The sequence below is a fragment of the Pantherophis guttatus genome, chromosome 14 (genome assembly GCF_059756535.1).
Source record: "Pantherophis guttatus breed Tessera chromosome 14, ASM5975653v1, whole genome shotgun sequence".
In the NCBI taxonomy this organism is placed as follows: Eukaryota; Metazoa; Chordata; class Lepidosauria; order Squamata; family Colubridae; genus Pantherophis; species Pantherophis guttatus.
Genome location: NC_142076.1, coordinates 11420601 through 11447633, shown reverse-complemented (window position 1 = coordinate 11447633; position 27033 = coordinate 11420601). Strand labels below are relative to the sequence as shown.

The window sequence follows — 27033 nt, the reverse complement described above, 5'->3', positions numbered from 1 at the left end:
TTTTAACTGCCAACCTTTCGATTGTCTAAGCCACTGAGCCACGGCGTCCCTTATATCATCATATATTATTACATCGCGTCCAAAATAGTCCTTGCTTAAAAAAGAAAAAAGGATCCGTCATCACTCTGGAGTCCCTTGGTGCCCACAAGAGATCTCAGTCCAGCCCACCATGAATTCCGTTGACTCTTTACCTTACCGCCAGTTAAGGTAAGGTTGACTGTTAGTAGTTCATATTCTTGTAGACAGCACAAGCTTGCAATAAACCTTATTATTCATTTCAGCTGCCCAGACACTTGATTTCCTGTGCTTGACCGTTATTCAGGGTGCCTTTATTTATTTTTTTAAAAAAAATCTTCCTTCACCTATGATTTGCATTTTTGGGTTCTGACAATATTTATTAATATGGTTTTTATATTTGCATTTCTCTGTTTTTATTTATCGTTGTGGGCCGCTCAGGGCTGCCTTCAGAGAGAGGGATGGCTGTATACATTTGACTAATACGGTAAATAAACACGGAGAAGGAAGGAAGGAAGGAAGGAAGGAAGGAAGGAAGGAAGGAAGGAAGGAAGGAAGGAAGGAAGGAAGGAAGGAAGGAAGGAAGGAAGGAAAGAGGGAAGGACATGGGAAGGAGAGAAGGAAGGAAGGAGAAGGAAGGAAAGAGATGGGAACAAGGGAAGGAAGATGGGAAAGAGAAGGAAGGAAGGAAGAAAAGAAGGAAAGACATGGGAATGAGAGAAGGAAGGAAGAAGAAGGAAGGAAAGAAGGAAGGAGATGGGAACGAGAAAAGGAAGGAAGGAAGATGGGAATGAGAGAAGGAAGGAAGGGGAAGGAAGGAGATGGGAATGAGAAAAGGAAGGAGGGAAGAAATAGAATGAGAGACGAAAGGAAGGGGAAGGAAGGAAGGAAAGAAGGAAGGAGATGGGAATGAGGGAGGGAGGGAGGGAGGGAGGGAGGGAGGGAAGAAAGGAAGGAAGGAAGGAAGGAAGGAAGGAAGGAAGGAAGGAAGGAAGGAAGGAAGGAAGGAAGGAAGGAAGGAAGGGCTTCCTCACACAGGCAAAAGTGCTGATGCAACTTATCTTGTTTCTGGCCCCTCCTGCTGGTTATTGCAATAGAAAAATCCTCTACAGTACATAGGAGAAGCATGTCAGATGCTGGGTCTAGATTTCCCCAAGTTCTTCAAGAGTTCAGAGCCCAGCTGAAAAGATTGGTCTCCATCGTCCAGGATCCTGCTACCAATAATGGACAGGAGCTGCTTCCCCCTTCAGTCCTTTCCAATGGGGAATGCAGTCAAAGATGGGTGGGAAGCACTGGGTATCTGACTGAAGAGCCTAGAATTCCAGCACTCTCTGGAACGGTGTTTCTCAAACCTTGGCAAGTTTAAGACGGATGGACTTCAACTCCCAGAATTCCCCAGCTAGCATGCTGTTTTTCGGACTTACCAGATGTCTCTATAAGTAATAAGCAATCAAGTGGAATACAGGAGATAGGCAAGACACCGAAAAATTTGAGAGTCCGTTTCTGAACCCTGCAGCCATTCAGTCTTGGGGGCTGCAAGGACGCAAAATAATTGGCTATTTGTGACTTCCCCTAGAATAGGAGGGGGGGGGCTTGGCGAATTGGCGGAGGGAGAAGGGATGGTTCTGTGTGAGTGGCATGAGGGCACGTGAGCGTGTGCAGCTCCATGCGTGTGCCTCCTGCTCACACAAGTGGAACTGCACACCCCTTGTGAGGCCCTGCTCCGAATGGGCCACAGATTGGTAGTGGGCCGTGGCCTGGGGGTTGGGGACCCCTGCCCTAGGACCTTGCCACAAGCAGTTTCTGTGTCGGTGATGGCAAACACCCAGTTTTTTTTTCTCCCGAGCATTGACGTCCAAGCCTTGCACAGAGTGGCCCCCCCAAAATGCCAATGTATTTTTTTTCTCAACCCGGCTGGCTGGGGAATTCTGGGCGTTGCAGTTCACCTGTCTTTTAACTCGCCGACATTGAGAAACACGGCTCTAGACGTGCAGCTACAACTTTACAGAAGGAGCTGCAGAAAACGACATGTCAGCGGCAGGGCAGGTGGAGAAACGGAAACTGCGCGCTGGATATCACACGGGGTTAGGCAAGTGGGTGGGTGGGTGCCTGCTTCGTGGAATTTCCGCAGGCCCCCCCAAACCTCGAAAGGCACAGCCGGCGAGTTCCGTACCCCAATGTTTCCAGAGGAGCAATCCCAACGGCAGGTTACATCAGACGATCAGGAAAGGACAGCTGGTGGAGGCAGCCGAGTGAGGAATTCATTGACTCCGTAGGAACTTCTTGCTCTCAAGTTCTTGACGGTGGAAGTCGGAACAAGGTACGGTCCTGGCAAAAGACCTGCTCCCAACCCTGATAGGTTCTCCAAGATGTCTTTGGGAGTTCCTCCTGGGTTGTCCCCCACATCAGTCTTGCTTCTCCTCCTTGTGCTTCCAAGGGTAAATGAGCTCTCCGACAAACAACTTCCTGCACAGAGAAGCCCAGGAGTCCTTGGGGTAGCAGCTGTAGGTTGGAAGCCTATAGATCTGGACCACGCGGCCGTAAGGGAGAGGGTTGATCTGGCAGGTTGAGAAGACATTCAGAGTGAGTAAATCAGGAGCAGGCCAAAACGGTGTACAGGTAGTCCTCGACTTACAACAGTCCATTTAGCGAACTGTTCACTGTTGGACCACAGTCCAACTTCAGTGCCATTGGAAGTTACAACGGCACCGAACGAAAGTGACTTGTGATCGTTTTTCATACTTAATGACGGTTTGCAGCATCCCCGTGGATCAGAATTCAGGCATTTGGGAACCGACTCGTATTTATGACGGTCGCCATGTCCCAGGGTCATGCAATCCCCCTATTGCTACTTTCTGACCAGAAAAGTCAATGGGGAAGCCAGATTCATTTAACGACCGTGTCACTCGCTTAACAACTGCAGGGATTCGCTTAAACCACCGAGGCAAGAAAAAGATCGCCAAATGGGGGCAAAATTCACCGAACCGATGTCTCACTTAGCAGCAGAAATTTTGGGCTGAACTGCGGACGTAAGTCGAGGACTGCTGGTACAACAAAAATCACAATGCAGCTTTTGTGCAGATCGATCAAGAGGCATGGTTGTGGTTTTATATATATATATACTGTATATACACAATTCCTATATATATTTTCTTTATATATTTCCTATATAAAGAGGGTCTGTTTTGGGGAATCTGCTTCCAAGCCAGCTTTTAAATGAAGATGTTTCTTAACCGTTTGATGATTCTTCTTCCCACTCTTAGAAACAAGAAGCCCAAATGAAGTCACAATACCAAACGCACAAATAAAAAATAGTAACCCAAGTAAATCTCGTATTAGAACTCCGCAACAGAGGTGGATTTCAGCAGGTTCTGATCAGTTCTGGAGAACCGGTAGCGGAAATTTTGAGTAGTTCGGAGAACCGGTAGTAAAAATTCTGACTGGTCCCGCCCCTGTCTATTCTCTGCCTCCCAAGTCTCAGCTGATTGGGAGGAAATGGGGATTTTGCAGTATCCTTCCCCTGGAGTGGGGAGGGAATGGAAATTTTACAGTATCCTTCCCCTGCCATGCCCGCCAAGCCATTCCACGCCCGCCAAGCCACACCCACAGAACCGGTAGTAAAAAAATTTGAAACCCACCACTGCTCCACAGGGAAGAAACTCTATGCGTGTCGGAGATAAGACCTTGGTTTTTAATAGACGGGGGAATTTACTAAAACCAGCTTGAAGAGTCTTCCTTTTTGAGGACATGGCACGGAGCAGGTTAATATTTCTACACAACCGAAATGTTTACTCCGTATGCAGCTCTATCCCTCCCTCTTCCCCCCCCCCAAATATGGTATATTTTCTGGCCCCGATCCAGCAAACCACTTCCATATAAGCTTGGCTCAGCATTTAAGAGAATTGAACTGTACTCAAATTGAACGCAATCCAAAATTAAATGCAGCCAGACCTGTTTTTTCTTGCTTTTCCCAGCGCGTGTAAACCTAATAATTTGTTGGAGGAAGTGGCTTTCCACTGGCACTCTGGTCAAACGGCCCAGAAATCTTTGGAAAGGGCTTCCGTGAGATTTCACAGAAGGCCACTGGATCCCCAATAAAGTATCTCCTCTTTGTCTCTGAAATAATGAAACATTTGTGCACGCGTAGCTTCTTCTTCTTCTTCTTTTTTTAAAGACGTTAGGTTTGAAAACCAACGGAGGTTTTTTTTTTGTATGTTTATTTTCTGGCTGATTTCAGATCAGAAAACAAGGTGGGAATATTTTTCGAGGAAATATCTGTTCAACTTGATAGGGCCACCTACCGTGGAGACATCCTGATTAATGTGATACCCTCCGTGTAAAACAGGTAAGAGGAAAAATATTTGTATTGGCTTTAGTAATGTACACTACTTAATTAAATGTTTAATTAAACATTATACCATCTATTGATACAATGTCTTGAGATTAAGGCAGTGCTTCTCATCCTTGGCAGATTTAAGTCATGGGGTGGACTTCAACTCCCAGAATTCTCCACAATTGCTGGCTCTTTGCTTCCACCTAAGGATCCAGCAAATTCTTACAGTCCAATTGTGATAGCTCTACTCAAGGGGTCAGCAACCTGTGGCTCTGGAGCCGCATGTGGCTCTTTCAACCCTCTGCTGTGGCTCCCTGTCACTCAAAATATGCATCACAACTGCCAATGTGTGACATCTGCTGGCACGTGATTTATTGAGCTTTTCAACCCCCGGTAGGCCAACCATTGATAAATCTAAGAAAAGAAAAGTTTCCAAAGAAAACAGAACGTTTAATTCAACTACATATGCTAGTTTTGTGGCCGCTCAGGAAATAGTCAGGCACGGGAAGAGTTTTGTGGCTCCCGGTGTTTTCTTTTCTGTGGGAAATGGGTCCAAATGGCTCTTTGAGTGTCTAAGGTTGCAGACCCCTGCTCTACTCAATGGAAACAACACAACCGACCTTCCATGATTATTCCATTGGACCTCAGAAGGATAGAAATAGCAGTAGCATTTAAGACATATATACCGCTTCACAGTGCTTTACAGCCCTGAGTGGTTTAAGAGTCAGCATAGGGCCCTCAAACCATCTGTGTCCTCATTTTACCAACCTCAGAAGGATGGCAGGCTGAGTCAACTTTGAGGCGGTCAGAATCGAACTGCTGGCAGTCGGCAGAGTTAGCCTGCAATACTGCATCTTAATCACTGTGCCACCAGGGTGTTCTGACCTAGGCTTCCCAAGAGCATGAAGCAGACTCCTTGTCCTGACAAAAACCCCTTTTTATTAAGTTACTCTGAATTCCTCTCATTCGCATCCAGCAAAGTCTTTCAAGGGAGAATTTACAGTCACAGACCTTATCTGGTCGACCTTATCTGGCCAGGCCAATATCTTCAAAATTTGTCAAGGAGTCACGAACCAATTAAGCGAACTAATTGTCTCCTGCAAACTCCACTTCCCTTTTGCTCCTCTTTTATTCCCTAAGGGAGGGGCCATTCACCGTCCACCTGTGGCTTTACTCCTGAGTCGACCCTTGTTCTTTAGCTGTTCCCTTCTCCTGGCAGCTCTGCGCATGCACACACTGGGAACAGGCTCCAGCTGTTCTTCTGTCCCACTGATGTCCGACCCTGAACGCAGCTGACAACAGTCAGACGGCCCTGGCCCCCTCTCTGCCTCCGACGCAGAGCCCTCATCAGAGCCTTCCCCAGACTCCAGGACTGGCCCATGTTCCTCCCCAATCTCCTCACTGTCTGAATCTGCTGCCAGATCCGCTGGTGGGCCACAACACAGGGCTCATATTACTAGGATATTAGTAATAGTAAATGAAGCATGAGTATATGCCGATGGTAGGACAGAGTTGCAAGGCCTTCTGAATATGAGCACATTCCCCAAAGAAATCAAGAAAAAGGACGAGGATTTACCTGCATCAGAAGTCGAAGAGGGATGCCAGTTTCCTGCTCCAGAACTCTGAATTTGACACCAGCTGAAAACACACAAAAATAAAAGCAGGTGTAGGAAGGAAAAAGGCTTAATTGACAAACCATGGCAATGAGCTGGAGGAATTTTGCAAAAGGCCAAATCTGGTTTTTAAAAACAGAGAATAACATGGAGATAAAAATCTCGCTTTACCTGCAGGAAGTTTAAACGCAACCAGGTTTGTTCCTAGGAGTTTATGTTCCAAATGTTGGTTATGTGCTACCTTCTCGTCGGTGAAACTCAATTTATAGCTAATCCAATTATGACTAACAATGGGGTCTCAAATTTCCATGGCCAACTGTGGCAAGAAAGGTCGTAATAGGGGGCAAAACACAACTGTCTTGCTTAACAACAGAAATGTCGGGCTCAGTTGTGGCTGTAAATTGAGGACTACCTGTAGTGAGTTGGAATTTACAGGACTTGACCTGTCAGCCGGTAGCAAGTTAATTCTCTGTCCAATTTAGTGTATATCTATTTGTGTGCCACCGATTCCTGATTTTAAGTGTGTACAACCAACATGGTGTCTCAGCAGACTAAAAGCATTGTGATTAACATCTGCTGCTTGCAATTACTGTAAGTTCGAATCTCACCAGGCTCAAGGTTGACTCAGCCTTCCATCCTTTCTATGGTAGGTAAAATGAGGACCCAGTTTGTGGGGGCAATAAGCTGACTTTGTATAAATATACAAAAGTATGAAGGCTATTGCTTAACGCACTGTAAGCCGCCCTGAGTCTCCGGAGAAGGGCGGCATATAAATCAAATTTTTTTAAAAAAACATAAACAGGACTCCGGGCAAAATGTTCAACCCCCCAATTTACAATATGGATTTATAGAGCTTACAGGCGAGTCTGTAGCCTCGGCAGAGTCGAAGGACGATGGCATAAAGGGGTAGAGAGTTGATGAGGTCCACCAGCAGATGGATTAGGCCTTGCACAAGGACTACCAGGAGACGAAGCTAAAAGGAAAGATTTGTTTCTGTTAGATTTTGGTGTTGACATTTACTGGCCCAACTCCTGGCAAGTTTTACAGCCAGGCAACAGTATAAAAGTTTCCATCTTAACTGCATCACTGTTTGGTTTGGTGGCAGCAGTGCCTCAGATAGAAAGTCCCTACAGAGAGTGATGAGGACAGCGGAGAAGATTATAGGAAGCTCACTTCCCTTTATTCAGGATACTGCTCATAAGCGCTATGTGCTTAGAGCTCAAAGCATTGTTAGAGACCCCACACACCCACTTCAGGGCCTGTTTCTGTTGCTCCCCTCTGGGAGGAGGTTTCAAAGTATTTTTAGCGGGACTTCAAGATTCTGTAACAACATTGTTCCCTATGCCATCTGTCTGGTAAACTCGCAAGATTAGTTTTTTTCTTGCCATGCACATGTATACATCCGAACTAGACTGAGTTGTTTCTTTGTGTCATATAATATATGTGGGTATATACATAATTTTGTATTTATTTATTTATTTGTTTGTTTGTTTATCTTGTCATGTTTATGTAGTGTGAAATTGGAGGTGGTGACCCTTTAAGAGCTGTATGCAACTAAATTTCATTTTTATTGTATGCCAATTTGTGTACATTCAGTGACAATAAAAGTTTTCTATTCTGTTCTATTCTATTCTTCTATTCATCTGTTCTGTGCTTCTTCTTCCGTGTCTAGATCAAACTTTCATGAAGCCACCTTCTTGGCTTTGCCGTTGGCCAAAAATAAGTCATTATCGGTACGTGTTTCTGGTAGTAGCCGACATAGCAGCAGACGAGCTGGGCTCTGCGTCTCTCCACATTCACACAGTGTGTTGCTATCCACAAAGAGCCGCCCCTTGAGCATTAAGATTAAGATTAACAGAGTTGGAAGGGATCTTGGAGGTCATCTAGTCCAACCCCCCACCCAAGCAGGAGACCCTACACCATTTCTGACAGATGGCAGTCCAGTCTCTTCTTGAAATCCAGTGATGAAGCTCCCACAACTTCCGAAGGCAACTTCTGTTCCATGGGTTGATTGTTCTCACTGTTAGGAAATTTCTCCTTATTTCCAGGTTGAATCTCTCCTTGTTCTTTTCCCATCCATTGTTCCTTGTCTGGCCTTCGGGTGCTTTGGAAAATCACTTGACCCCCCCTTCTCTCTGTGGCAGCCCCTCAAATATTGGAAGACTGCTATCCTGTCTCCCCTGGTCCTTCTCTTCACTAGACTAGCCATGCCCAGTTCCTGCAACCTTAGCATATTTGTGTAAATGTAAAGAAAATGTAAAATGTAAATGTAAAATCAAGCATATTGGTTTTATATTTAGGCACTCCAACCCTCAACCTATTCAGGGTCCTCCAAGTAGTATACTTCTGTACTGCCAGTCTAGGTCACTACCTATCAGCCAGAGCAATGGTGAAATCCAATTTTTTTTACTACCAGTTCTGTGGGCATAGCTTGGTGGCTGTGGCAGGGGAAAGATACTGCAAAATCCCCATTCCTTCCCAACTCCTGGGGGAAGGATACTGCAAAATCCCCATTCCCTCCCCACTCCTGGGGGAAGGATATTGCAAAATCCCCATTCCCACCCCACTCCAGGGGAAGGATATTGTAAAATCTCCATTCCCTCTTCACTCCTGGGGGAAGGATACTGCAAAATCCCCATTCCCTCCCCACTCGTGGGGGAAGGATACTGCAAAATCGCCATTCCTTCCCCACTCCTGGGGGAAGGATATTGCAAAATCTCCATTCCCTCTTCACTCCTGGGAGAAGGATACTGCAAAATCCCCATTCCCTCCTCACTCCTGGGGGAAGGATACTGCAAAACCCCCATTCCCTTCCCACTCTGGGGCCAGCCAGAGGTGGTATTTGCCGGTTCTCTGAACTGCTCAAAATTTCCACTACCGGTTCTCAAGAACCTGTCAGAACCTGCTGGATTTCACCCCGAGCCAGAGTTTTCTCTCCCACCCTTAAATTTTGCCTTCTATCATCCAAACAGATGCTGTTGGTAAAAGCTGAGTGAGTTAGGGATTGGAATCTGTTTGCAGCTAAACATCACCTCAACACTACAGGACATACTAGATTTGAAAGAAGGGGATGTCTAATAAGATTGTGTGACAATTTGGAAAAAACTTAAAAGGACCTTTTGCGGGCACCTGATGGACAGAAAGCACGGGTCTGCAAGTCTTTAAATCAAAGAAGCAACTTAGAATGAAGGAGAAATTTCCTGACAGTTAGAACAATTAATCAGTGGAACAACTTGCCTCCAGAAGTTGTGAATGCTCCAACACTGGAAGTTTTTAAGAAGAGGTTGGATACATTTGTCTGAAGTGGTGGACGGTTTCCTGCCTAAGCAGGGGGTTGGACTAGAAGACCTCCAAGGTCCCTTCCAACTCTGTTATTCTATTCTAAATCCATTTTTTCCTGGGGTGCATAGGCCAGTCACGCAAGCCTAGAAAAAGAGGCCATTTCTAAAAGGAGACGCAGCCACACGGCAAACGAAGCATCCTTTTGGCTTTGAATCCAAGGCCTGCCCGCCTCTGTCAATCATCTGAACTGGCTATTTAATTCTCTTTGGTGTTCTCTAGCGTTTTAACAGTCCTTCCAACTTTTCACATTGCTTTGAACGCAAACCCTCTCAATCGTGCATTAATTCCAGAAAAGGCAGACTCACCAAAGTAAACACCAAGTAATACAATGCAGTTGTGGGCAGCAGAAACAGCAAGATGGTAAACAGCAAAGTACCAATGAATAGCTGGAAAAAGAAAAGACAAGTAGAATTAGCAGAGATTATCAGTGGTTAAGACACTGCGCATGTCGATCGAAAGGTCGGCAGTTCAGCGGTTCGAATCCCTAGTGCCCCGTAATGGGATGAGCTCCCATTACTTGTCCCAGCTTCTGCCAACCTAGCAGTTCGAAAGCAGGTAAAAAATGCAAGTAGAAAAATAGGGACCACCTTTGGTGGGAAAGAAACAGCGTTCCGTGCACCTTTGCCGTTGAGTCATTCCGGCCACATGACCACGGAGACGTCTTCGGACAGTGCTGGCTCTTCGGCTTTGAAACGGAGATGAGCACCACCCCCTAGAGTCAGGAACGACTAGCACATATGTGCAAGGGAAACCTTTACCTTTATGGGTAGGGAAAACCTGGAAGCTTTCAGATTCGGGTTTTCCCTGATGTGCCAATATGACATCTCTCATAAAATGGAACCTTGAGGAACTTCTAGCCTCGGAGTTTTCTTTCGTTGGGGGGTGTTACTTGGAACCCTGACACCAGGTTCTTCAAGTAGCTTCAGGGAGATCAAAGCAAATGTTTGACAGCTGGAAAATGTGTTCTGAAGTCTTTCTAGGAAGAATGAATGTAACTCTGGTGACACTGCTCCTGCCCCTTGGTCAGGGGAATATCTCTCAGAGAAGAGCAACCAAAACCCCTTGAAAGAGTTTGTAGCAACAGGGGAGAGAAGCAGGAGGAGGCCAGATCCCATCTGTCCCACCTGCTCTTCTTGTGATCTCTGTCCATAGGGTGACCAAAAGAACAGATCCCTGGGACTCAGGGAGATTTTTTTTCAAGACTTTGCTCTCTCTCCTTTTCTTTCAAGAAACTTAACGATGTCGGGAACCCTGTGTTGTGGCCTGCCAGTTGCCAGCGGAGCTGGTGGCAGACTCAAACAGTGAGGAGCTTGGGGAGGAACAGGGGCCAGTCCTGGAGTCTGGGGAAGGCTCTGCATCGGAGGCAGAGATGGGGCCAGGCCCGTCTGACAGTTGTCAGCTACCTTCGGAGTTGGACATCAGTGAGGCAGATGAACAGCTGGATCCTGTTCCCAGTGTGCGCATGCGCAGAGCTGCCAGGAGAAGGGAACAGCTAAGGAACAAGGGTCGACTCAGGAGTAAAGCCACAGGTGGACGGTGAATGACCCCTCCCATGAGGAATAAAAGAGGAGTGAAAGGGGAGGGGAGTTTGCAGGAGACAATTAGTTGACTTAATTTGTTTGTGACTCTCAGAAAACTTCTTGCCAAGTTTTGAAGATATCGGCCTGGCAGCTGTCCAAGCCAGATAAGGTCTGTGACTGTAAATTCTCCCTTGAAAGACTTTGCCGGATGTGAATGAGAGGAATTCACAGTCATTTAATAAAAAGGTTTTTTTGTCGGGACAAGGAGTCTGCTTCATGCGCTTGGGAAGCCTAGATCAGAACTCCCTGCTGCTGATCAGGCCGTTGCCTTGACGTCTTAACACGTGGGTGGAAAAAAGCAAAGACTTTGTCGCAAATAAATTCCACCCTCCCCGCCATCCTGTTGGAAATACGTGGGCCCAGCTCCCTTCCAAAAAGCCCGTGGAACGGGGTTTTTTTTTTAATAGAAACACAAATCGGCAGGTAACTATGGCAACGCTGTTGGCTACGGCTGTAATTATTTGGTGTCTTTGATTGAAATCGCTTCCTTCCCTACCGCCAACCCATTATCACACCCGGGCTGTGACTTATGTGGCACAGGGCACCTGCGGCAAAGGGTCTCTTAAGACTAAGCCCCCTTCTGCTATAATTGTCTGAAAATGGGCCAGGGGAGAACAGTGACATTCAGGGCTCGGTAATAAACAGGCTGCATCAGGGTAAAGAGTGGGCCTGAATTGGCGCATTCGGCAGTTCGATTCTAACCGGCTCAAGGTTGACGCAGCCTTCCATCCTTCCGAGGTTGGTAAAATGAGGACACCAGATTGTCAGGGGAAAGAGGCTGATTCTGTAAACTGCTTAGAGAGGGCTGGAAAGCACCGTGATGTATATATACGTACCGTACTTTTCAGACTATAAGACGCACTTCCCCCCCCTCAAAGAAATGTTGGTGCATCTAATAAACCAAATACAGCCAGTTTTGGCCTCCCGAAACCCCATGCATCATGTTTTTGCCCTCCCCAGCCCCTAGGAGCACTCTGCAGGCCGCCCAAACCCTCTGCGGGCCCTGTTTTTGTGAAAAATGGCTCCGTTTTTGGCCTCCCAAACCCCCCATGCATTGTGGTTTTGCCCTCCCCGGCCCCCAGGAGCACTCTGCAGGCCTCCCAAACCCTCTACGCACAGAGGGTTTGGGAGGCCTGCAGAGTGCTCCTGGGGGCTGGGGAGGGCAAAAAAAATTTGTTTCTTGTTTACCTCTTCAAAATCTTAGTGCGTCTTATACTCCGGTGCTTCTTATAAGTCTGAAAAATACAGTATATAAGTCTATAAGGTAAGTCTAAATGCTATTGCTATTCCTGACATTCACAACGCCTAAGACGTTTGACAGTTTCCTAGGACGCACGGAGATCGTACAGGTAGACCTCGACTTACGATCACAACGGAGCCCCAAATTTCCATTGCTAAGCGAGGCATCTGTTAACTGAGTTTCACCCCATTGTACAACCTTTCTTGCCAAAGTTGTTGAAGTGAACCACTGGAGTTGTAAAATTAGTAACATGGTTGTTACATGAATCTGGCTGCCCCCTTGAATTTGCGGGTTGGAAGGTCATGAAAGGGGATTGCGGGACCCCCCCCTCCTGGGAGATTGCAAATGTCATGAATGTGAACCAGTTGCCAAGAGTCTGATCACATGAACATGGGGATGTTGCAACGGTCGTAAGTGTGAAAAACGGTCATAAGTCACTTTTGAGAAATCACTAAATGAACTTCTTATAAGTCAAGGACTACCTGTATAGAGATCGTAATTGTGGCTACTCCCCCCACCCCCGGAGACATCTACAGATTCTCAGATTCGGACAGTGAGGAGGTTGGGGAGAAACATGGGCCAGTCCTGGAGTCTGGGGAGGGCTCTGACGAGGGCTCTGCGTCAGAGGCAGAGAGGGGGCCAGGGCCGTCTGACAGTTATCAGCTGCCTTCGGAGGCAGACATCAGTGAGGCAGACGAACAGCTGGAGCCTGTTCCCAGTGTGTGCATGCAGGGAACAGCTAAAGAACAAGGGTCAACTCAGGAGTAAGGCCACAGGTGGACGGTGAATGGCCCCTCCCATGAGGAACAAAAGAGGAGCGAAAGGGGAAGGGAGTTTGCAGGAGACAATTAGTTCGCTTAATTGGTTCATGACTCTCTGAGACTCCTTGCCAAGTTTTGAAGATATCAGCCTGGCAGCTCCCCAAGCCAGATAAGGTCTGTGACTGTAAATTCTCCCTTGAAAGACTTTGCTGGATGTGAATAAAAAGGGTTTTTTTGTCAGGACAAGGAGTCTGCTTCATGCTCTTGGGAAGGCTAGGTCAGAACAAATGTACCTGGAAGTGTATTGGTGATCGCACCATGATTGTCCACCAATTGGTGCCCCCCTGAGAGCCCTTACCTGGTCTAAGTCATAGGAGCAGGAATCGACGCGTTGCCTCAAGACGTTCCATTTCTTCCCTCGGAACAAGCGCCACAGAGAGGACAAGCCGTAAATCTTGAAGCAATACAGCCTAAGTCCAGAGGAGGAAAAGAGAAAGTTCAGGATGGCCCTGAAATAAAACCCCCAGACTTCTATCCAAGACTCGGTTCAAATAACAAAGGCTGTATCGGGGACAAGCAAGCAGAACAGCTACCAGAATGGGTCAAATAAGTTCCTTGACTGTTGATGACCAGTTTACAAGAATCTCATGGGTGTTTGGCTTTCTCTTGAGAAACAGCAGATGTATTAAAGTTATATATGCCTCCATCCATGAGTCCGGAATTTTAGCTTTAAGTAATAGTTCATTGAATACTTGCAGCATCACATTGCTTATACCTCTGCTGGTAATCCATCTGGACCTGGTGTCTTCCCATTTTTCTAAGATAATTAGAAAATCGGGGCTGCTCGAATATCACTTTAGATTGAACTGAAAAGGGAAACAACAGGAGGGAGGGGAAGGAGTAGAGAGAGAGGAAGAGAGGAGAGAGGGGAGGAGAGAAGAGGAGAAAGAAGAAAGGGAAAGGGAGAGGAAGAAAAGGGAGGGGAAAGAGGAGTAGAGGAGAAGGTTAGAAGGGGGGGAAGAAGAGAGGAGTGGGAGAAGAGAAGGGGAAATAGGAAAGAGAAGGAGAGAAAGAACGAAGGAAGTAGGAGAAGAGAGAGGAAGGAAGAGAAGGGGAGGAGAAGAAGAAAGGTTGGAGTAAAATTAAAGGGTAAAAGAGCAGTCCCGAAAAAGTAAAAATGAAAAATGAAAGTTAAAAGAAAAGATGAATGAAAAATGATGGAAATGACTGTACATGTAAATGTGTTTATGAGAAATAAAAATATATTTTTTTAAAAAAAAAGAGAAACAGCAGATGTAGATCTAAAGATCAAAGGTTTCCTCCCCCAAGTGGGCTCCCAACAAAACACCCCCAACAAAAGAAGACTCCAAGGCTCAAAGTTCCCCAAAGTTCCATTTTATTAGAGATGTCATATTGGCATATCTGGGAAAACTCGAATCTGAAAGCTTCCAGGTTTTCCCCACCCATAAAGGTAAAGGTTCCTCTCGCACATATGTGCTAGTCATTCCCAACTTTAGGGGGCGGTGCTCATCTCCGTTTCAAAGCCGAAGAGCCAGCGCTGTCCGAAGACGTCTCCATCATCATGTGACCGGCATGACTCAACGCCAAAGGCGCACGGAACGCTGTTACCTTCCCACCAAAAGTGGTCCTTATTTTTCTACTTGCATTTTTTACCTGTTTTCGAACTGCTAGGTTGGCAGAAGCTGGGACAAATAAAGGGAGCTCATCCCGTTACGTGGCACTAGGGATTCGAACCGCTGAACTGCCAACCTTTTGATTGACAAACTCAGCGTCTTAGCCTCTGAGCCACCGCATCCCCACCCAAAAGAAAGTCCAAATCCCTGCCCAACACCCACATGTCCATCACATGGTCCAATCAAAGCACTGTCCCAACTGGAGATGCCTCCCAGTCACAGGGCAAGATGTCCTTGACTCCCAGAGAAAGGAATGTTATTATGACTATATATCTCCTCTGCTTCATACAATCCCCCCTCCCAGTTTCCCACAGCAGTAAATGTGGCAGGCCTGAAGGCCCAATGAAAAAGATGGCTTCCAGGCCTGGCAGGTTCCACTACAGGCTAAGAGCTTCTCCTTCACATTCCTGCAAAGCATTAAGTCCTTGAATTAGGACCACAATTGAACCCAACATTTCTGTGGCTAACCGAAAAGAGTTGTTAAGTGAATTTTGCCTCATTTTACGACCTTTCCTGCCACAGTTTGTTAAGCGAATCACCGCAAGTTGTGAAGTTAGTTCACCCGGTTCGTAAGAGAATCTGGCTTTCCCCGTTGATTTGGCTTGTCAGACAATCGCAAAAGGGGATCGCATGACCCTGGGACAATGCAAGCGTCATAAATACGAGCCAGTTGCCAATTTTAATCATGTGACCATGGGGAGGCTACAACAGTTGTAAGTGCAAAAAAAGGTCGTCACTTTTGTCAGTGCCATTGTAACTTTGAACAGTCGCCAAACGAAATGTTGTAACTTGAGGACTACCTGTATACAGTTGCAAGAAAAAGTATGTGAACCCTTTGGGATTATGTGGAGTTTTGCATGAATTGGTCATAAAATGTGCTCTGAACTTCATCTAAGTCATAACAATAGAAAAACACAGTCTGCTTAAAATAATACTACACAAACATTAGATGTTGCCATGGTTTAATTGAACATAACATGTAAACATTCACAGTGCAGGGAGGAAAAAGTATGTGAACCTTTGGACTTAATAACTGGTTGACCCTCCTTTGGCAGCAATAACCTCAACCAAATGGCAACATCTAATGTTTGTGTTTCTTGGAACTGTATATGAGGCTGCTCTGCGCTGAAATTTCAATTAGTGCAAGATATTGCAACAAGCTTAGAAAGGAACCTGGGTGATAAGAGCATCTGACATTAGCCTAATACAGGTAGTCCGACAACCTAATGGAACATGGAATTTCCATCATAAGTCACAATGGGCTTAAGTCGAGGCACCGACATGACCAACTGGATCTTACTAATTTTTTTTGCAGTGGTCATAAATGTGGCAGTCAGTCATAAAGCGAGTGAATGCATTCCTATGAGTGCTTTTTGTCAGAAATTGGCCAGAAGGGCGTGAAACTGGCAAAAAGTCATAAATACAATGATGTGTCTGCAGAACTTCAGAAATTGTGGGTGCTCCATCACTGGAGATTTTCAAGAAGGAGATTTTGGACAACCATTTGTCTGGAATGGTAGAGAGTCTCCTGGCTAAGCAGGGGGTTGGACTAGAAGATCTCCAAGGTCCCTTCTGTAATTCTGATCACTGCAAACACCATAAAGGCGAGGCAGTTGTCAAGTGTTCAAAATGCAGTCATGTGACCAGAGGGGGATACCACTGTTGTAACTCCAGAATTGGGACATAAATATCTTTTGGGGGATGGAATCTGTCGTAACTTTGAATGGTTACCAAGCAAGGATTACTTGTACTCTGGCTTGGTCTCCAGATGTTGGCTGTGGAATTTAGGTTACGCTCTGGATGCTGCCACATGGGTAATCAGGTTTAGGATTGCTCACTCTTGTAAGAGGTGCTTGTAAGAGGAATTTCAGCTGTGACACCCAGCCACAGTCTGAATTTTGTTGTTAGTTGCGAAGTTGTGTCCGACCCATCGCGACCACATGGACAACGTTCCTCCAGGCCTTCCTGTCCTCTACCATCCTCTGGAGTCCATTTAAGCTCACGCCGATTGCTTTGGTGACTCCATCCAGCCATCTCATTCTCTGCTGTCCCCTTCTTCTTTTGCCCTCAATCTTTCTCAGCATTAGGCTCTTTTCCAGTGAGTCCTTCCTTCTCATTAGATGGCCGAAGTATTTGAGTTTCCTCTTCAGGATCCGGCCTTCTAAAGTGCAGGATTGATCTCCTCTAGGATTGATCGGTTTGATCGCCTTGCAGTCCAAGGGATTCACAGGAGTCTTCTCCAGCACCAGAGTTCAAAGGCCTCAATTCTTTGACGCTCAGCCTTCCTTATGGTCCAACTTTCAGAGCCATACATTGCAACTGGGAAAACCATCGCCTTGTCTATACGCACTTTTGTTGGCAGGGTGATGTCTCTGCTTTTTAGTAAGCTGTCTAGATTTGTCATAGCTTTTCTCCGCAGGAGCAAGTGTCTTAGCAATAACCTTTCTTGCACTTATATATATGGAAAATGGAAAATTGTGTGGTTTGGCTGCTGGGCTTTGCAAGGGTAATATGAGATTCTGAGGTCAGGACAATGGGGAAAAAGACAGCCTGAGAACTGACTGCCATGCGAGAAAATTCCCACATGTAAAAGTGGCCTAACAATGTGATTCCCACGACTTCCTGTGCTTTCCCAAAGGGAGAGGGTTGGGGTTTTATTTTAGTTTTGGCTACTTAAAAAGAAAAGCCTCTTCAAATGGAAATCAATCCATAAACACGGGCTTGCTTAATGAAGGGATCGGGAATGGAACACACTGGCAACTTCTTAGCTTGTTTCTTTGCTGCTGACGCTAATATTGGCATTTTTGTATTTTGGGAAACCTGCCGGAAGGCACTCAGTGTTTGGGACATTTTCAATTCTGCTTGAAGGCATCTAGGAAATATATCATCCAGATCTGGTTTCGTTTGTCTGCTTTGGGTTTAGCCATAAGTTAAAGATGCTATCTTTAGAATAGAATAGAATAACAGAGTTGGAAGGGACCTTGGAGGTCTTCTAGTCTAACCCCCTGCTTAGGCAGGAAACCCTACACCACTTCAGACAAATGGTTATCCAACACCTTCTTTAAAACTTCCAGTGTTGGAGCATCCACAACTTCTGGAGGAAGTTGTTCCACTGATTCATTGTTCTAACTGTCAGGAAATCTCTCCTTAGTTCTAAGTTGCTTCTCTCCTTGATGAGTTTCCACCCATTGCTTCTTGTCCTGCCCTCAGGTGCTTTGGAGAATAGCTTGACTGCCTCTTCTTTGGGGCAGCCCCTGAGATATTAGAATACTGCTATCATGTCTCCCCTAGTCCTTCTTTTCACTAAACCCAGTTCCTGCAACCGTTCTTTATATATTTTAGCCTCCAGTCCCCTAATCCTCTTTGTTGCTCTTCTCTGCACTCTTTAATTTGTACTATTCTCTTCATTCATTATCTGTCTGCCCATCTCCCTTTTAATTTCTTTCTGACCTGCTTTCCAGAATAAGACATGGTTTTTCCAATCTCTGATGATTTATTTTGTGCAAGTTTGTTTTTTTAAAAAAGGAAACCAGGTTTTGGTTCCTTTCTCTCACATTTACGTTCGAAATACAATTTTCCAGATCGGAAGTCAAACTGAGTTTGGTTCAGTTTGAACCAAGTTTGGTTTAATTAAACTGAGACGATTAATAACACAATAACAGAATTGGAAGGGATCTTGGAGTCCAAACACCTGCGCAGGCAGCAAACCCTACACCATTTCAGACAAATGGCTGTCCAATCTCTTCTTAATTCTATTCTTAAGGTAAAGGTAAAGGTTCTCCTCTCACATATGTGCTAGTCGTTCCTGACTCTAGGGGGCGGTGCTCATCTCTGTTTGAAAGCCGAAGAGCCAGCGCTGTCCGAAGACGTCTCCATGATCATGTGGCCGGCATGACTCAACGCCAAAGGCGCACAGAACGCTGTTCCCTTCCCACCAAAGGTGGTCCCTATTTTTCGACTTGCATTTTTTACCTGCTTTCAAACTGCTAGGTTGGCAGAAGCTGGGACAAGTCACGGGAGCTCACCCCTTTACACGGCACTAGGGATTCGAACCGCTGAACTGCCGACCTTTCAATTGACAAGCTCAGGGTCTTAGCCACTGAGCCCCTAATTCTATTCTTAATAGACTATTAATATAATTTTTAATTCTATTGAATTAAGGCACAGGAGCAGAAGGAGCAGTGGTCCTCTCCTGGTCTGAGAACCTTTCATGGATGAGCCTGGGAGGATTTTTTAGGCAGGCCAATGTCTTGTTTTTGTCCACTGTTACAAAACACAATTGCTCCCCCATTTAATAGAAGATGAGCAGAAGGTGAGGAGAACTTCTTTAACAGAATAGCAGAGTTGGAAGGAACCTTGGAAGTCTTGTACTCCAAGCAGGAGACCCTATACAATTCCAGACAAATGGTTGTCTAATCCCTTCTTAAAAACCTCCAGTGATGGAGCACCCACAGCTTCTGGAGGCAAGCTGTTCCACTAATTAATTGTTTGCCTGGTAACTCCCGCGAACCTAGCACACCTACCTGGCTCCATAGACATAAAAACAGTAGATGTGGAACGTCAGGAGGGCAATGATGTCGGAGAGGATGGAAAGGGCCACCGTCAAGCCAAGGCAAGCGGACAAGCCAACGTACCACAAGATCTTCTCAATGAATGGAGACATCAGATGGATGTAGCCTGAACATGGAAACAGCAGCGCTTAAAAAAGAGCAACTATCTCTCTTCGATGAGAGTTATCACCAATAACAGAACAGAATAACAGAATTGGAAGGGACTTTGGAGGTCTTCTAGTCCAACCCCCTGCTCAAGTAGAAGACCTATACCAGGGGTCAGCAACCCGCGGCTCTGGAGCCGCATGTGGCTCTTTCATCCCTCTGCTGCGGCTCCTTGTCGCCAGTCGGCTCCACAATTGATAGGGCTTTCGGTTAGGACAGGTAGAGGAAAAAGGACGCCGTGCTAGGAGGAGACTCTATGGTGGGGGAACTGGACTTCCGGTCAGCTCCAGAATTGAACGGGGGGCTTCCAGTTAGAACTTTTGTGGTTCTTTGAGTGTTTAAGGTTGCCGACCCCTGACCTATACCATTCCAGACATGTGGCTGTCCAGTCTATTCTAAAAAAGCCTCCAGAATGGAGCACCCACAACTTCTGAAGGCAAGGCTGGTTAATTGTGCTCACCGTCAGGAAATTTCTCCTTAGTTCTAGGTTGCTTCTCTCCTTGGTTAGTTTCCACCCATTGCTTCTTGTCCTGCCTTCTGGTGCTTTGGAGAATAGCTTGACTCCCTCTTCTTTGTGGCAGCCCCTCAAATACTATCATGTCACCCCTAGTTCTTTTCACTAGACTAGAAAAACCTGCAACCATTTCTGCAAATAGCCCTTTTAAAACATTCTATCTCCATCAAGATAAAGGTCAAATCTCTTACAAAACGATAGTGGAAAGAATAACCATAAAGATTATAGCTTGTTGAGAAACAAATGAAATCTGATATCTGAATTCAAGTGTTCAGGTGTTGTAACACCAGGGTGCTTACTGCAAGTCCTAAACATGAAGCTAAAACTTAGCAGTTTTAGGTGCATCAAACCAAGGTAAGTGTCAAGATTCCCAATGCTTAGAAATATCAACGGAAAAAGAGACTGAAAGAAAAGATGGTTAGATACCACCACTGTTGACCCAAGTCTGAGCCTATAACACTCTAAAGGAACAGTCAATGCAATCCTGATGAAACAATGGCCATCAGGTCACCAAGGGTTTGGAATTACTGAACAATGACAAGAACAAATAAAATAGAGCCTAAAATGACAACAGCTTTGTATCTCACCAACAGTCCAAAGAACAAACAAGCATGACCTTTGTAAGAAAATAGAGTAGAGTAGAGTAGAGTAGAACAGAACAGAACAGAATAGAAGTAGAGTAGGAGTAGAGTAGAGTAGCAGTAGAGTAGCAATAGAGTAGAGTAGGAGTAGAGTAGAATAGAATATGAGTAGAGTAGAGTAGGAGTAGAGTAGAATAGGAGAAGAGTAGGGTAGAATAGAATAGGTGTAGAGTAGAATAGGACCAGAGTAGAGTAGAGTAGAAGTAGAGCAGGAGTAGAGTAGAATAGCAGTAGAGTAGCAATAGAGTAGGAATAGAGTAGAGTAGCAGTAGAGTAGCAATAGAGTCAGAATAGAGTAGAGTAGAATAGGAGTAGAGTAGAGTAGAATAGGAGTAGAGTAGAGTAGAACAGAATAGAAGTTAGGAGTAGAGTAGCAGTAGAATAGCAATAGAGTAGGAATAGAGTAAGTAGGAGTAGAGTAGCAATAGAGTAGGAATAGAGTAGAGTAGAGTAGCAGAAGAGTAGCAATAGAGTAGGTATAGAGTAGAGTAGAGTAGAATAGGAGTAGAGTAGAGTAGCAGTAGAGTAGCAATAGAGTCGGAATAAAGTAGAGTAGAATATAATAGGAGTAGAGTACAGTAGTAGAATAGGAGTAGAGTAGAGTAGAGTAGAGTAGAGTAGAATAGGAGTGGAGTGGAGTGGAGTGGAGTGGAGTGGAGTGGAATGGAATGGAATGGAATGGAATGGAATGGAATAGAATAGAATAGAATAGAATAGAATAGAATAGAATAGAATAGAATAGAATAGAATAGAATAGAATAGAATAGAATAGAATAGAATAGAATAGATTTATTGGCCAAGTGTGATTGGACACACAAGGAATTTGTCTTTGGTGCAGAAGCTCTCAGTCTACATAAAAATACATTAATCAAGTATCATATTATAATAAAGCAATCAACATAAATTATACCAGGAAATAACTAAATAAAACAATATAGATCGTGAAGACACAAGCAACAAGGTTATAGTCATAAGCAGAAGGAGATAGGTAATAGCTAATTTATAAATCTATAAATTTATAATCTATCTATTTATGTGCTTGTTGGGTATCAAAGAGAGTTGCATAGCAACTTAAGAGAAGAATGGGACACACAACTCTACGGTGTCCTGTCCTATTCTCAAATCTTAGATCACCAGTTCCAGAGCACGGCTTCTAGAACCTCTACAAGAGATTCGTCATTCAACCACACATTCAGATGTGGGCAGTTCTTTCTTTCTCCAGCCTGGTGCCTGCCAGCCAGCAAAGTCAAGGATGATAGGATTTGTAGTCTAAACGATCAGATGGCATCAGCTGGTGTTCCTCGAGTGGCACAAAGGAGTTTGTCACATGTCACAGACAAAGGAAGAGAAGGGCACTTACTAAGCCAGAGGTGGATGTGGTAAAGGAAAAAGCGGCCCAGCACTTGATCCAAAGCTCTGTTCATTTTTAGACCGGCTGGCACACCCATCAGCCACTGCAGGAGGTTCTGGAGCTGCTGGGCGATATGCTGTCGAAAGAGGAAGAGAGCATCAGCAGCATCAGTGGAAAACAGCTCGAAAAGAACAAAGAGTGATTTTCAAAAAAGCTAAAATATCCTGATGTCAAGTTTCGAGGTCGTTTCAAATAAATTGCATTTCAAACAAAGTCTTTGAAGAAAAACTCCTATTTATTAAGCACGGCATTCTAAACCCAACTCCATCGAAGGCAACACTGACTTCCAGCCCCAAAACCCTCCCTTTCCGTTCCCCACTCCCCTGTACTCATTGGCCATCTTCCAAGTCATTCTACTCCTAATCTACTCCAGCTCAAAGGAATTTCCCCCCTCCGATCCCATCTCCTAGGGGATATTATCTCCAGGGAAAATAAGTAGGTGAAAAGTCAAACGTCCCTTTCCAGACGCCTCCGCTTCTCCTTCTTATGTCAGCACTAGAGTAACTGCAGCTTGAAGTGCTGACACCTGAACGGTTTTATTCCCTTTTTTACTCATGGAAAGAAACTGCATTGGAAGCATCAAAATACAGTGTTTCTCAACCATGGCAATAGGTGGATTTCAACTCCCAGAATTCCCCAGCCAGCCATATCTTAAAGTTGCTAAGTTTAAGAAACACTGATCAATATATCATTCTATATCAATATATCACTCTAGAAAAAGTGCAGAGAAGAGCAACCAACATACTGAGGGGATTGGAGGCTAAAACATCAATGAACGGTTGCAGGAACTGGGCACGGCTAGTCTAGTGAAGAGAAGGACCAGGGGAGACAGGATAGCAGTCTTCCAATATTTGAGGGGCTGCCACAGAGAGGAGGGGGTCAAGCTATTCTCCAAAGCCCCCGAAGGCCAGACAAGGAATAATGGATGGAAACTGATCAAGGAGAGATTCAACCTGGAAATAAGCAGGAATTTTCTGATAGTGAGAACAATCAACCCACGGAACAGAAGTTGCCTTCGGAAGTTGTGGGAGCTTCATCACTGGAAGCTTTCAAGAAGAGACTGGACTGCCATTTGTCAGAAATGGTGTAGGGCAGTGGTGAATTCCAATTTTTTTTACTACCGGTTCTATGGGCATGGCTTGCTGGGCAGGGTGTGGCTTGGTGGGCATGGCAGGGGAAGGATACTGCAAAATCTCCATTCCCACTCCACTCTGGGGCCAGCCAGAGGAGGTATTTGCCGGTTCTCTGAACTACTCAAAATTTCCGCTACCGGTTCTCCAGAACCTGTCAGAACCTGCTGGATTTCACCTCTGGTGTAGGGTCTCCTGCTTTGGGGGGGGGTTTCGACTAGATGACCTACAAGGTCCCTTCCAACTCTGTTAATCTGTACATATTTAAATGCCACTGGGAACCTTGCTGGCCAGATTTTGTTTTCTGCATATGGGTTGCTAGCCGCAATTAAACCACGATAGCAAATTAAGATGCAATTTCTTAGTCTGGATGGGGTGGGGGGGAAGAATGACTTTGGTGACACCCAGTGACTTGGGGCTAAGGACCGTTAATGGGAATGGAAACCAGAGAGGCAGGAGGAAGGAGAGCAAAGGAATGCAATTTTACACGAGGGATGTAATTTTTTTATCAGTATTTTATTTATTTATTTTATTTATTTTATTGAATTTATGTACCGCCCTACTCCCGAAGGACTCAGGGCGGTGAACAGCCATAGAATAAAACATATAAATACAAAATTTAAAATAAAATAAAACGAATTAAATAATTTGGCTGAACAAATTTCAAACCCCAATAATTTAAAACCAAATTTAAAATTTCCATTTAAAAAGGGGAAAGACTCAGGCCAGCTTGATGAAATAAGAAAGTCTTGAGCGGTGACGGATCACAAGTTCTTTTGATTTATGGACGGAAAAGTCTTGTGTGTATTTGCCACGGGGCTTTTTAGCAGTCAAAAGCCGCAAGAATTCATCATGGGAATAACAACCACAGCCACCACCACAAATCTTCCTCTCTCTCTGGCTGGGCTCTTAAGTCCATTCAACTTGCATCAGAGAGAAAGAGATTTCGCTTAAAATGGTTTAGCGGCGATGCTTTTATAAAACAATGAACAATGTCAAGTGAAGCATTTTTGTGGTAGGAACACGCTAACCTTTCCGATGGCTGCAGCTCTGCGTGTTAGTCCACAGTGACATTGTGGTCACTGGAGCCTTTGGATGGGATCCAGGAGAAATACTTGATCCTGGACCAGAGGGAAAGGAATCTGAAGTAGCCCAGGCCTTTATTTGCAATTATTAAGCTAAGCATCTGATGTCAAAATAGGAGGACAGAGATGGAAACTCAATGGAAGTCTCAGCTAATATGGGACAAGCTATTCAAAACGTCCACGTTCCACTGAAGAGAAGGGGGAGGGGGAGTGCTTATACAGTAGTGGCCAAAATTGTGGAAATCTTTTGGGAAAAGTATATTTTTGAGGTTTGATGGCTAATAACACCACTTTTTTTTTGGAGTTTCAAGATAATCATATTCCATTACTGCAGTGTTTCCCAAACTTGGGAACTTTAAGAAGTGTGGACTTCAACTTCCAGAATTCCCCATCCAGCATGGCTGGCTGTGGGATTTTGGGAGTTGAAGTCCATACATCTTGAAGTTCTCAAGTTTGGGAAACACTGCATTACTGGAATGGCCTGGGAATAGCCCAGATCTTAACCCCATTGAATTTTTTTAAAAAAATAATTTTATTAACATACATAAATCATAATATATAATATATAACAATATACACAATACAAACAATCAACGAGTGCTCCCCCACCCCTCGGGATCATTCCTGCTTCCAAAACCTTAAAGCTTCTTCTGGTGGTGGTATCCCCCTTCCTCCAGAAAACAGATATATTAGAAACTGTTTCCAGATTCCATTGAATTCATTTACTTTCATTGTGCCCCTCCTTACTTTAATATTACAAGTCAGTTTATCATTTATGGCAATATCCCATACTTCCTTATACCATTCTTCCAAACAATAATCACCTCATGTCTTCCAGTTCCTAGAAATCATTAACCTTGCTGTGATCAACAAATTTGTTATCAACTCTTTAGTCTCTTTTTTACACTTTACATCTTCCAATAGTGAGAGTAATGCTACCTTTGGTGCCTCTTCTACCTTTATTCCTCTATTCCTAAAACCCAGTTAATAGAAGCAATCCTTCAATCTTGGTTTCACATTAGAACCGCTGCAGAACTCAAAGACTTGGTTCACTCCATGGGAAGACATTGTAAGGCCGCTATTCATGTTGAAGGTTACCCAACTAAGTATTAACTGACATGGTGATAATTTTTGTATATCTCATTTTTTTCTACGTGTTTCACTTTTCTTCTTTCTACTGTAATGGCTATTCTAAAAGCAAATCCTTCATAAAAGTTATTGCATTGAATGTAATGCAATGTTGATTCAATTATCTTTCCATCGATATATAATTTTATGGTACTACTCAAAAAAAAATAAAAGTGGAGTTATTAGCTAGTTTTAGAAAATACACTTTTCCCAAAAGGTTTCCACAATTTTGGCCACTACTGTATTTTTAAACCAACATCTAAGTCACGATTGCTATATATGAAAGCTGGTTTGCTCTCCACTGCTTTGCAGTTCTTCCACGAAGGGTAGTTAGAAGGCTGCAGAGACTGGGAATGTGAGTGACTCACCACCATACCCATCTGCAGTGGACACTAACTGCATGCACACATGTCTATAGAGATTCTCAGTCACTCTACAGGCTTTCTTGTTTTTTTCTTTTGAAGACGTTTCGCTTCTCATCCAAGAAGCTTCTTCTGCTCTGACAGCCTTCCATTCCCCACTATCCTGTCAGAGCGGAAGAAGCCTCTTGGATGAGAAGCGAGACGTCTTCAAAAGAAAAAAAAAATAAGAAAGTCCAGTTGCCTCCTGAAAAAGGGCCTGGTGGCTCCGCAGACTGATAGCATTGTGATTAACATCCAGCTGTCTGCAATTACTGCAAGTTCGAATCTCTCCAAGGCTCAAGGTTGACTCAGCCTTCCATCCTTTCAAAGGTAGGTAAAATGAGGACCCAGATTGTGGGGGCAATAAGCTGACTTTGTATAAATATACAAAAGGATGAAGGCTATTGCTTAACGCATTGTAAGCTGCCCTGAGTCTCCGGAGAAGGGCGGCATATAAATCAAATTAAAAAAAAAAAAAGCATCTTTGGGATTACACATGCACACATGTTAAACCAGGGAGAATTTAAATCAACATTTGCTAGACAAGCTGCAAGGGTCTAGTTCAGGGCAGTGGTGAAATCCAAATTTTTTTTACTACCGGTTCTGTGGGCATGGCTTGGTGGGTGTGGCAGGGGAAGGATACTGTAAAATCCTCATTCCCACCCCACTCCAGGGGAAGGATATTGCAAAATCTCCATTTCCACCCCACTCTGGGGCCAGCCAGAGGTGGTATTTGCCGGTTCTCCGAACTGCTCAAAATTTCCGCTACCAGTTCTCCAGAACCTGTCAGAACCTGCTGGATTTCACCCCTGGTTCAGGGGTCTCCCAACCTTTGGGCTGTGAGAGTTTTGCAACTGAGCCGTGGAAATGGCCGGTGAGCGTGCGCGCAAGCTAACACATCCTCACTTACACAATGGAGCTGTGCATGCTTGCCAGCTGTTTGTGCAAACCATCCCCTCCCCTACCCACCAGTTCCGCAAAGCCAAAAACGATGGAGAACTTTGATCTAGTTCCTAGTGTCAGACTTATAACCAAGCTGCACGATGATTCGCTGAATGTGCGAGCCAGGCTGTTGCTTCGTTTTGAACAGACTTCCCAAAATACAGGTAGTCCTCGACTTACAACCCTTGGTTTAGCGACCGTTCAAAGTTACAACGGCACTTGAAAAAAGTGACTTATGACCATTGTTCACATTTACATTACAGCATCTCCGCAGTCACCTTGATCAACATTCAGACACTAGCCTGTATTTATGATGGTTGCATAAATCACGTGATCTTTTGCGACCGTCTGACAAGGAAAACCAACGGGGAAAGCCAGATTTGCTTAGTAATGATTACATTATTAACTTAAGAATTGCAGCGATTCCCTTTAACAGCTGTGTGGCCAGAAAGGTCGTAAAATGGGTCAAAACTCAACAATGGTCTCGC

General features: G+C 44.7%; 1 protein-coding gene across 3 annotated transcripts in view; it reads right to left on the bottom strand.

Annotated features, from left to right (window-relative positions):
- Window positions 1-374: 374 nt before the first annotated feature.
- PIGQ (phosphatidylinositol glycan anchor biosynthesis class Q) overlaps window positions 375-27033 on the bottom strand; it is a 51949-nt gene continuing 25290 nt past the window's right edge. For all 3 annotated transcript variants that reach the window (XM_034430318.3, XM_034430317.3, XM_034430319.3), the window contains exons 5-11: window positions 21809-21935; window positions 19102-19255; window positions 13243-13354; window positions 9609-9689; window positions 6820-6934; window positions 5925-5986; window positions 375-2573 (exon numbers count right to left, since the gene is read on the bottom strand). In XM_034430318.3, coding sequence (XP_034286209.1) covers window positions 2421-2573; window positions 5925-5986; window positions 6820-6934; window positions 9609-9689; window positions 13243-13354; window positions 19102-19255; window positions 21809-21935 — 804 coding nt within the window. In that variant the 3' untranslated portion in view covers window positions 375-2420. The remainder of the gene's footprint in view (window positions 2574-5924; window positions 5987-6819; window positions 6935-9608; window positions 9690-13242; window positions 13355-19101; window positions 19256-21808; window positions 21936-27033) is intronic.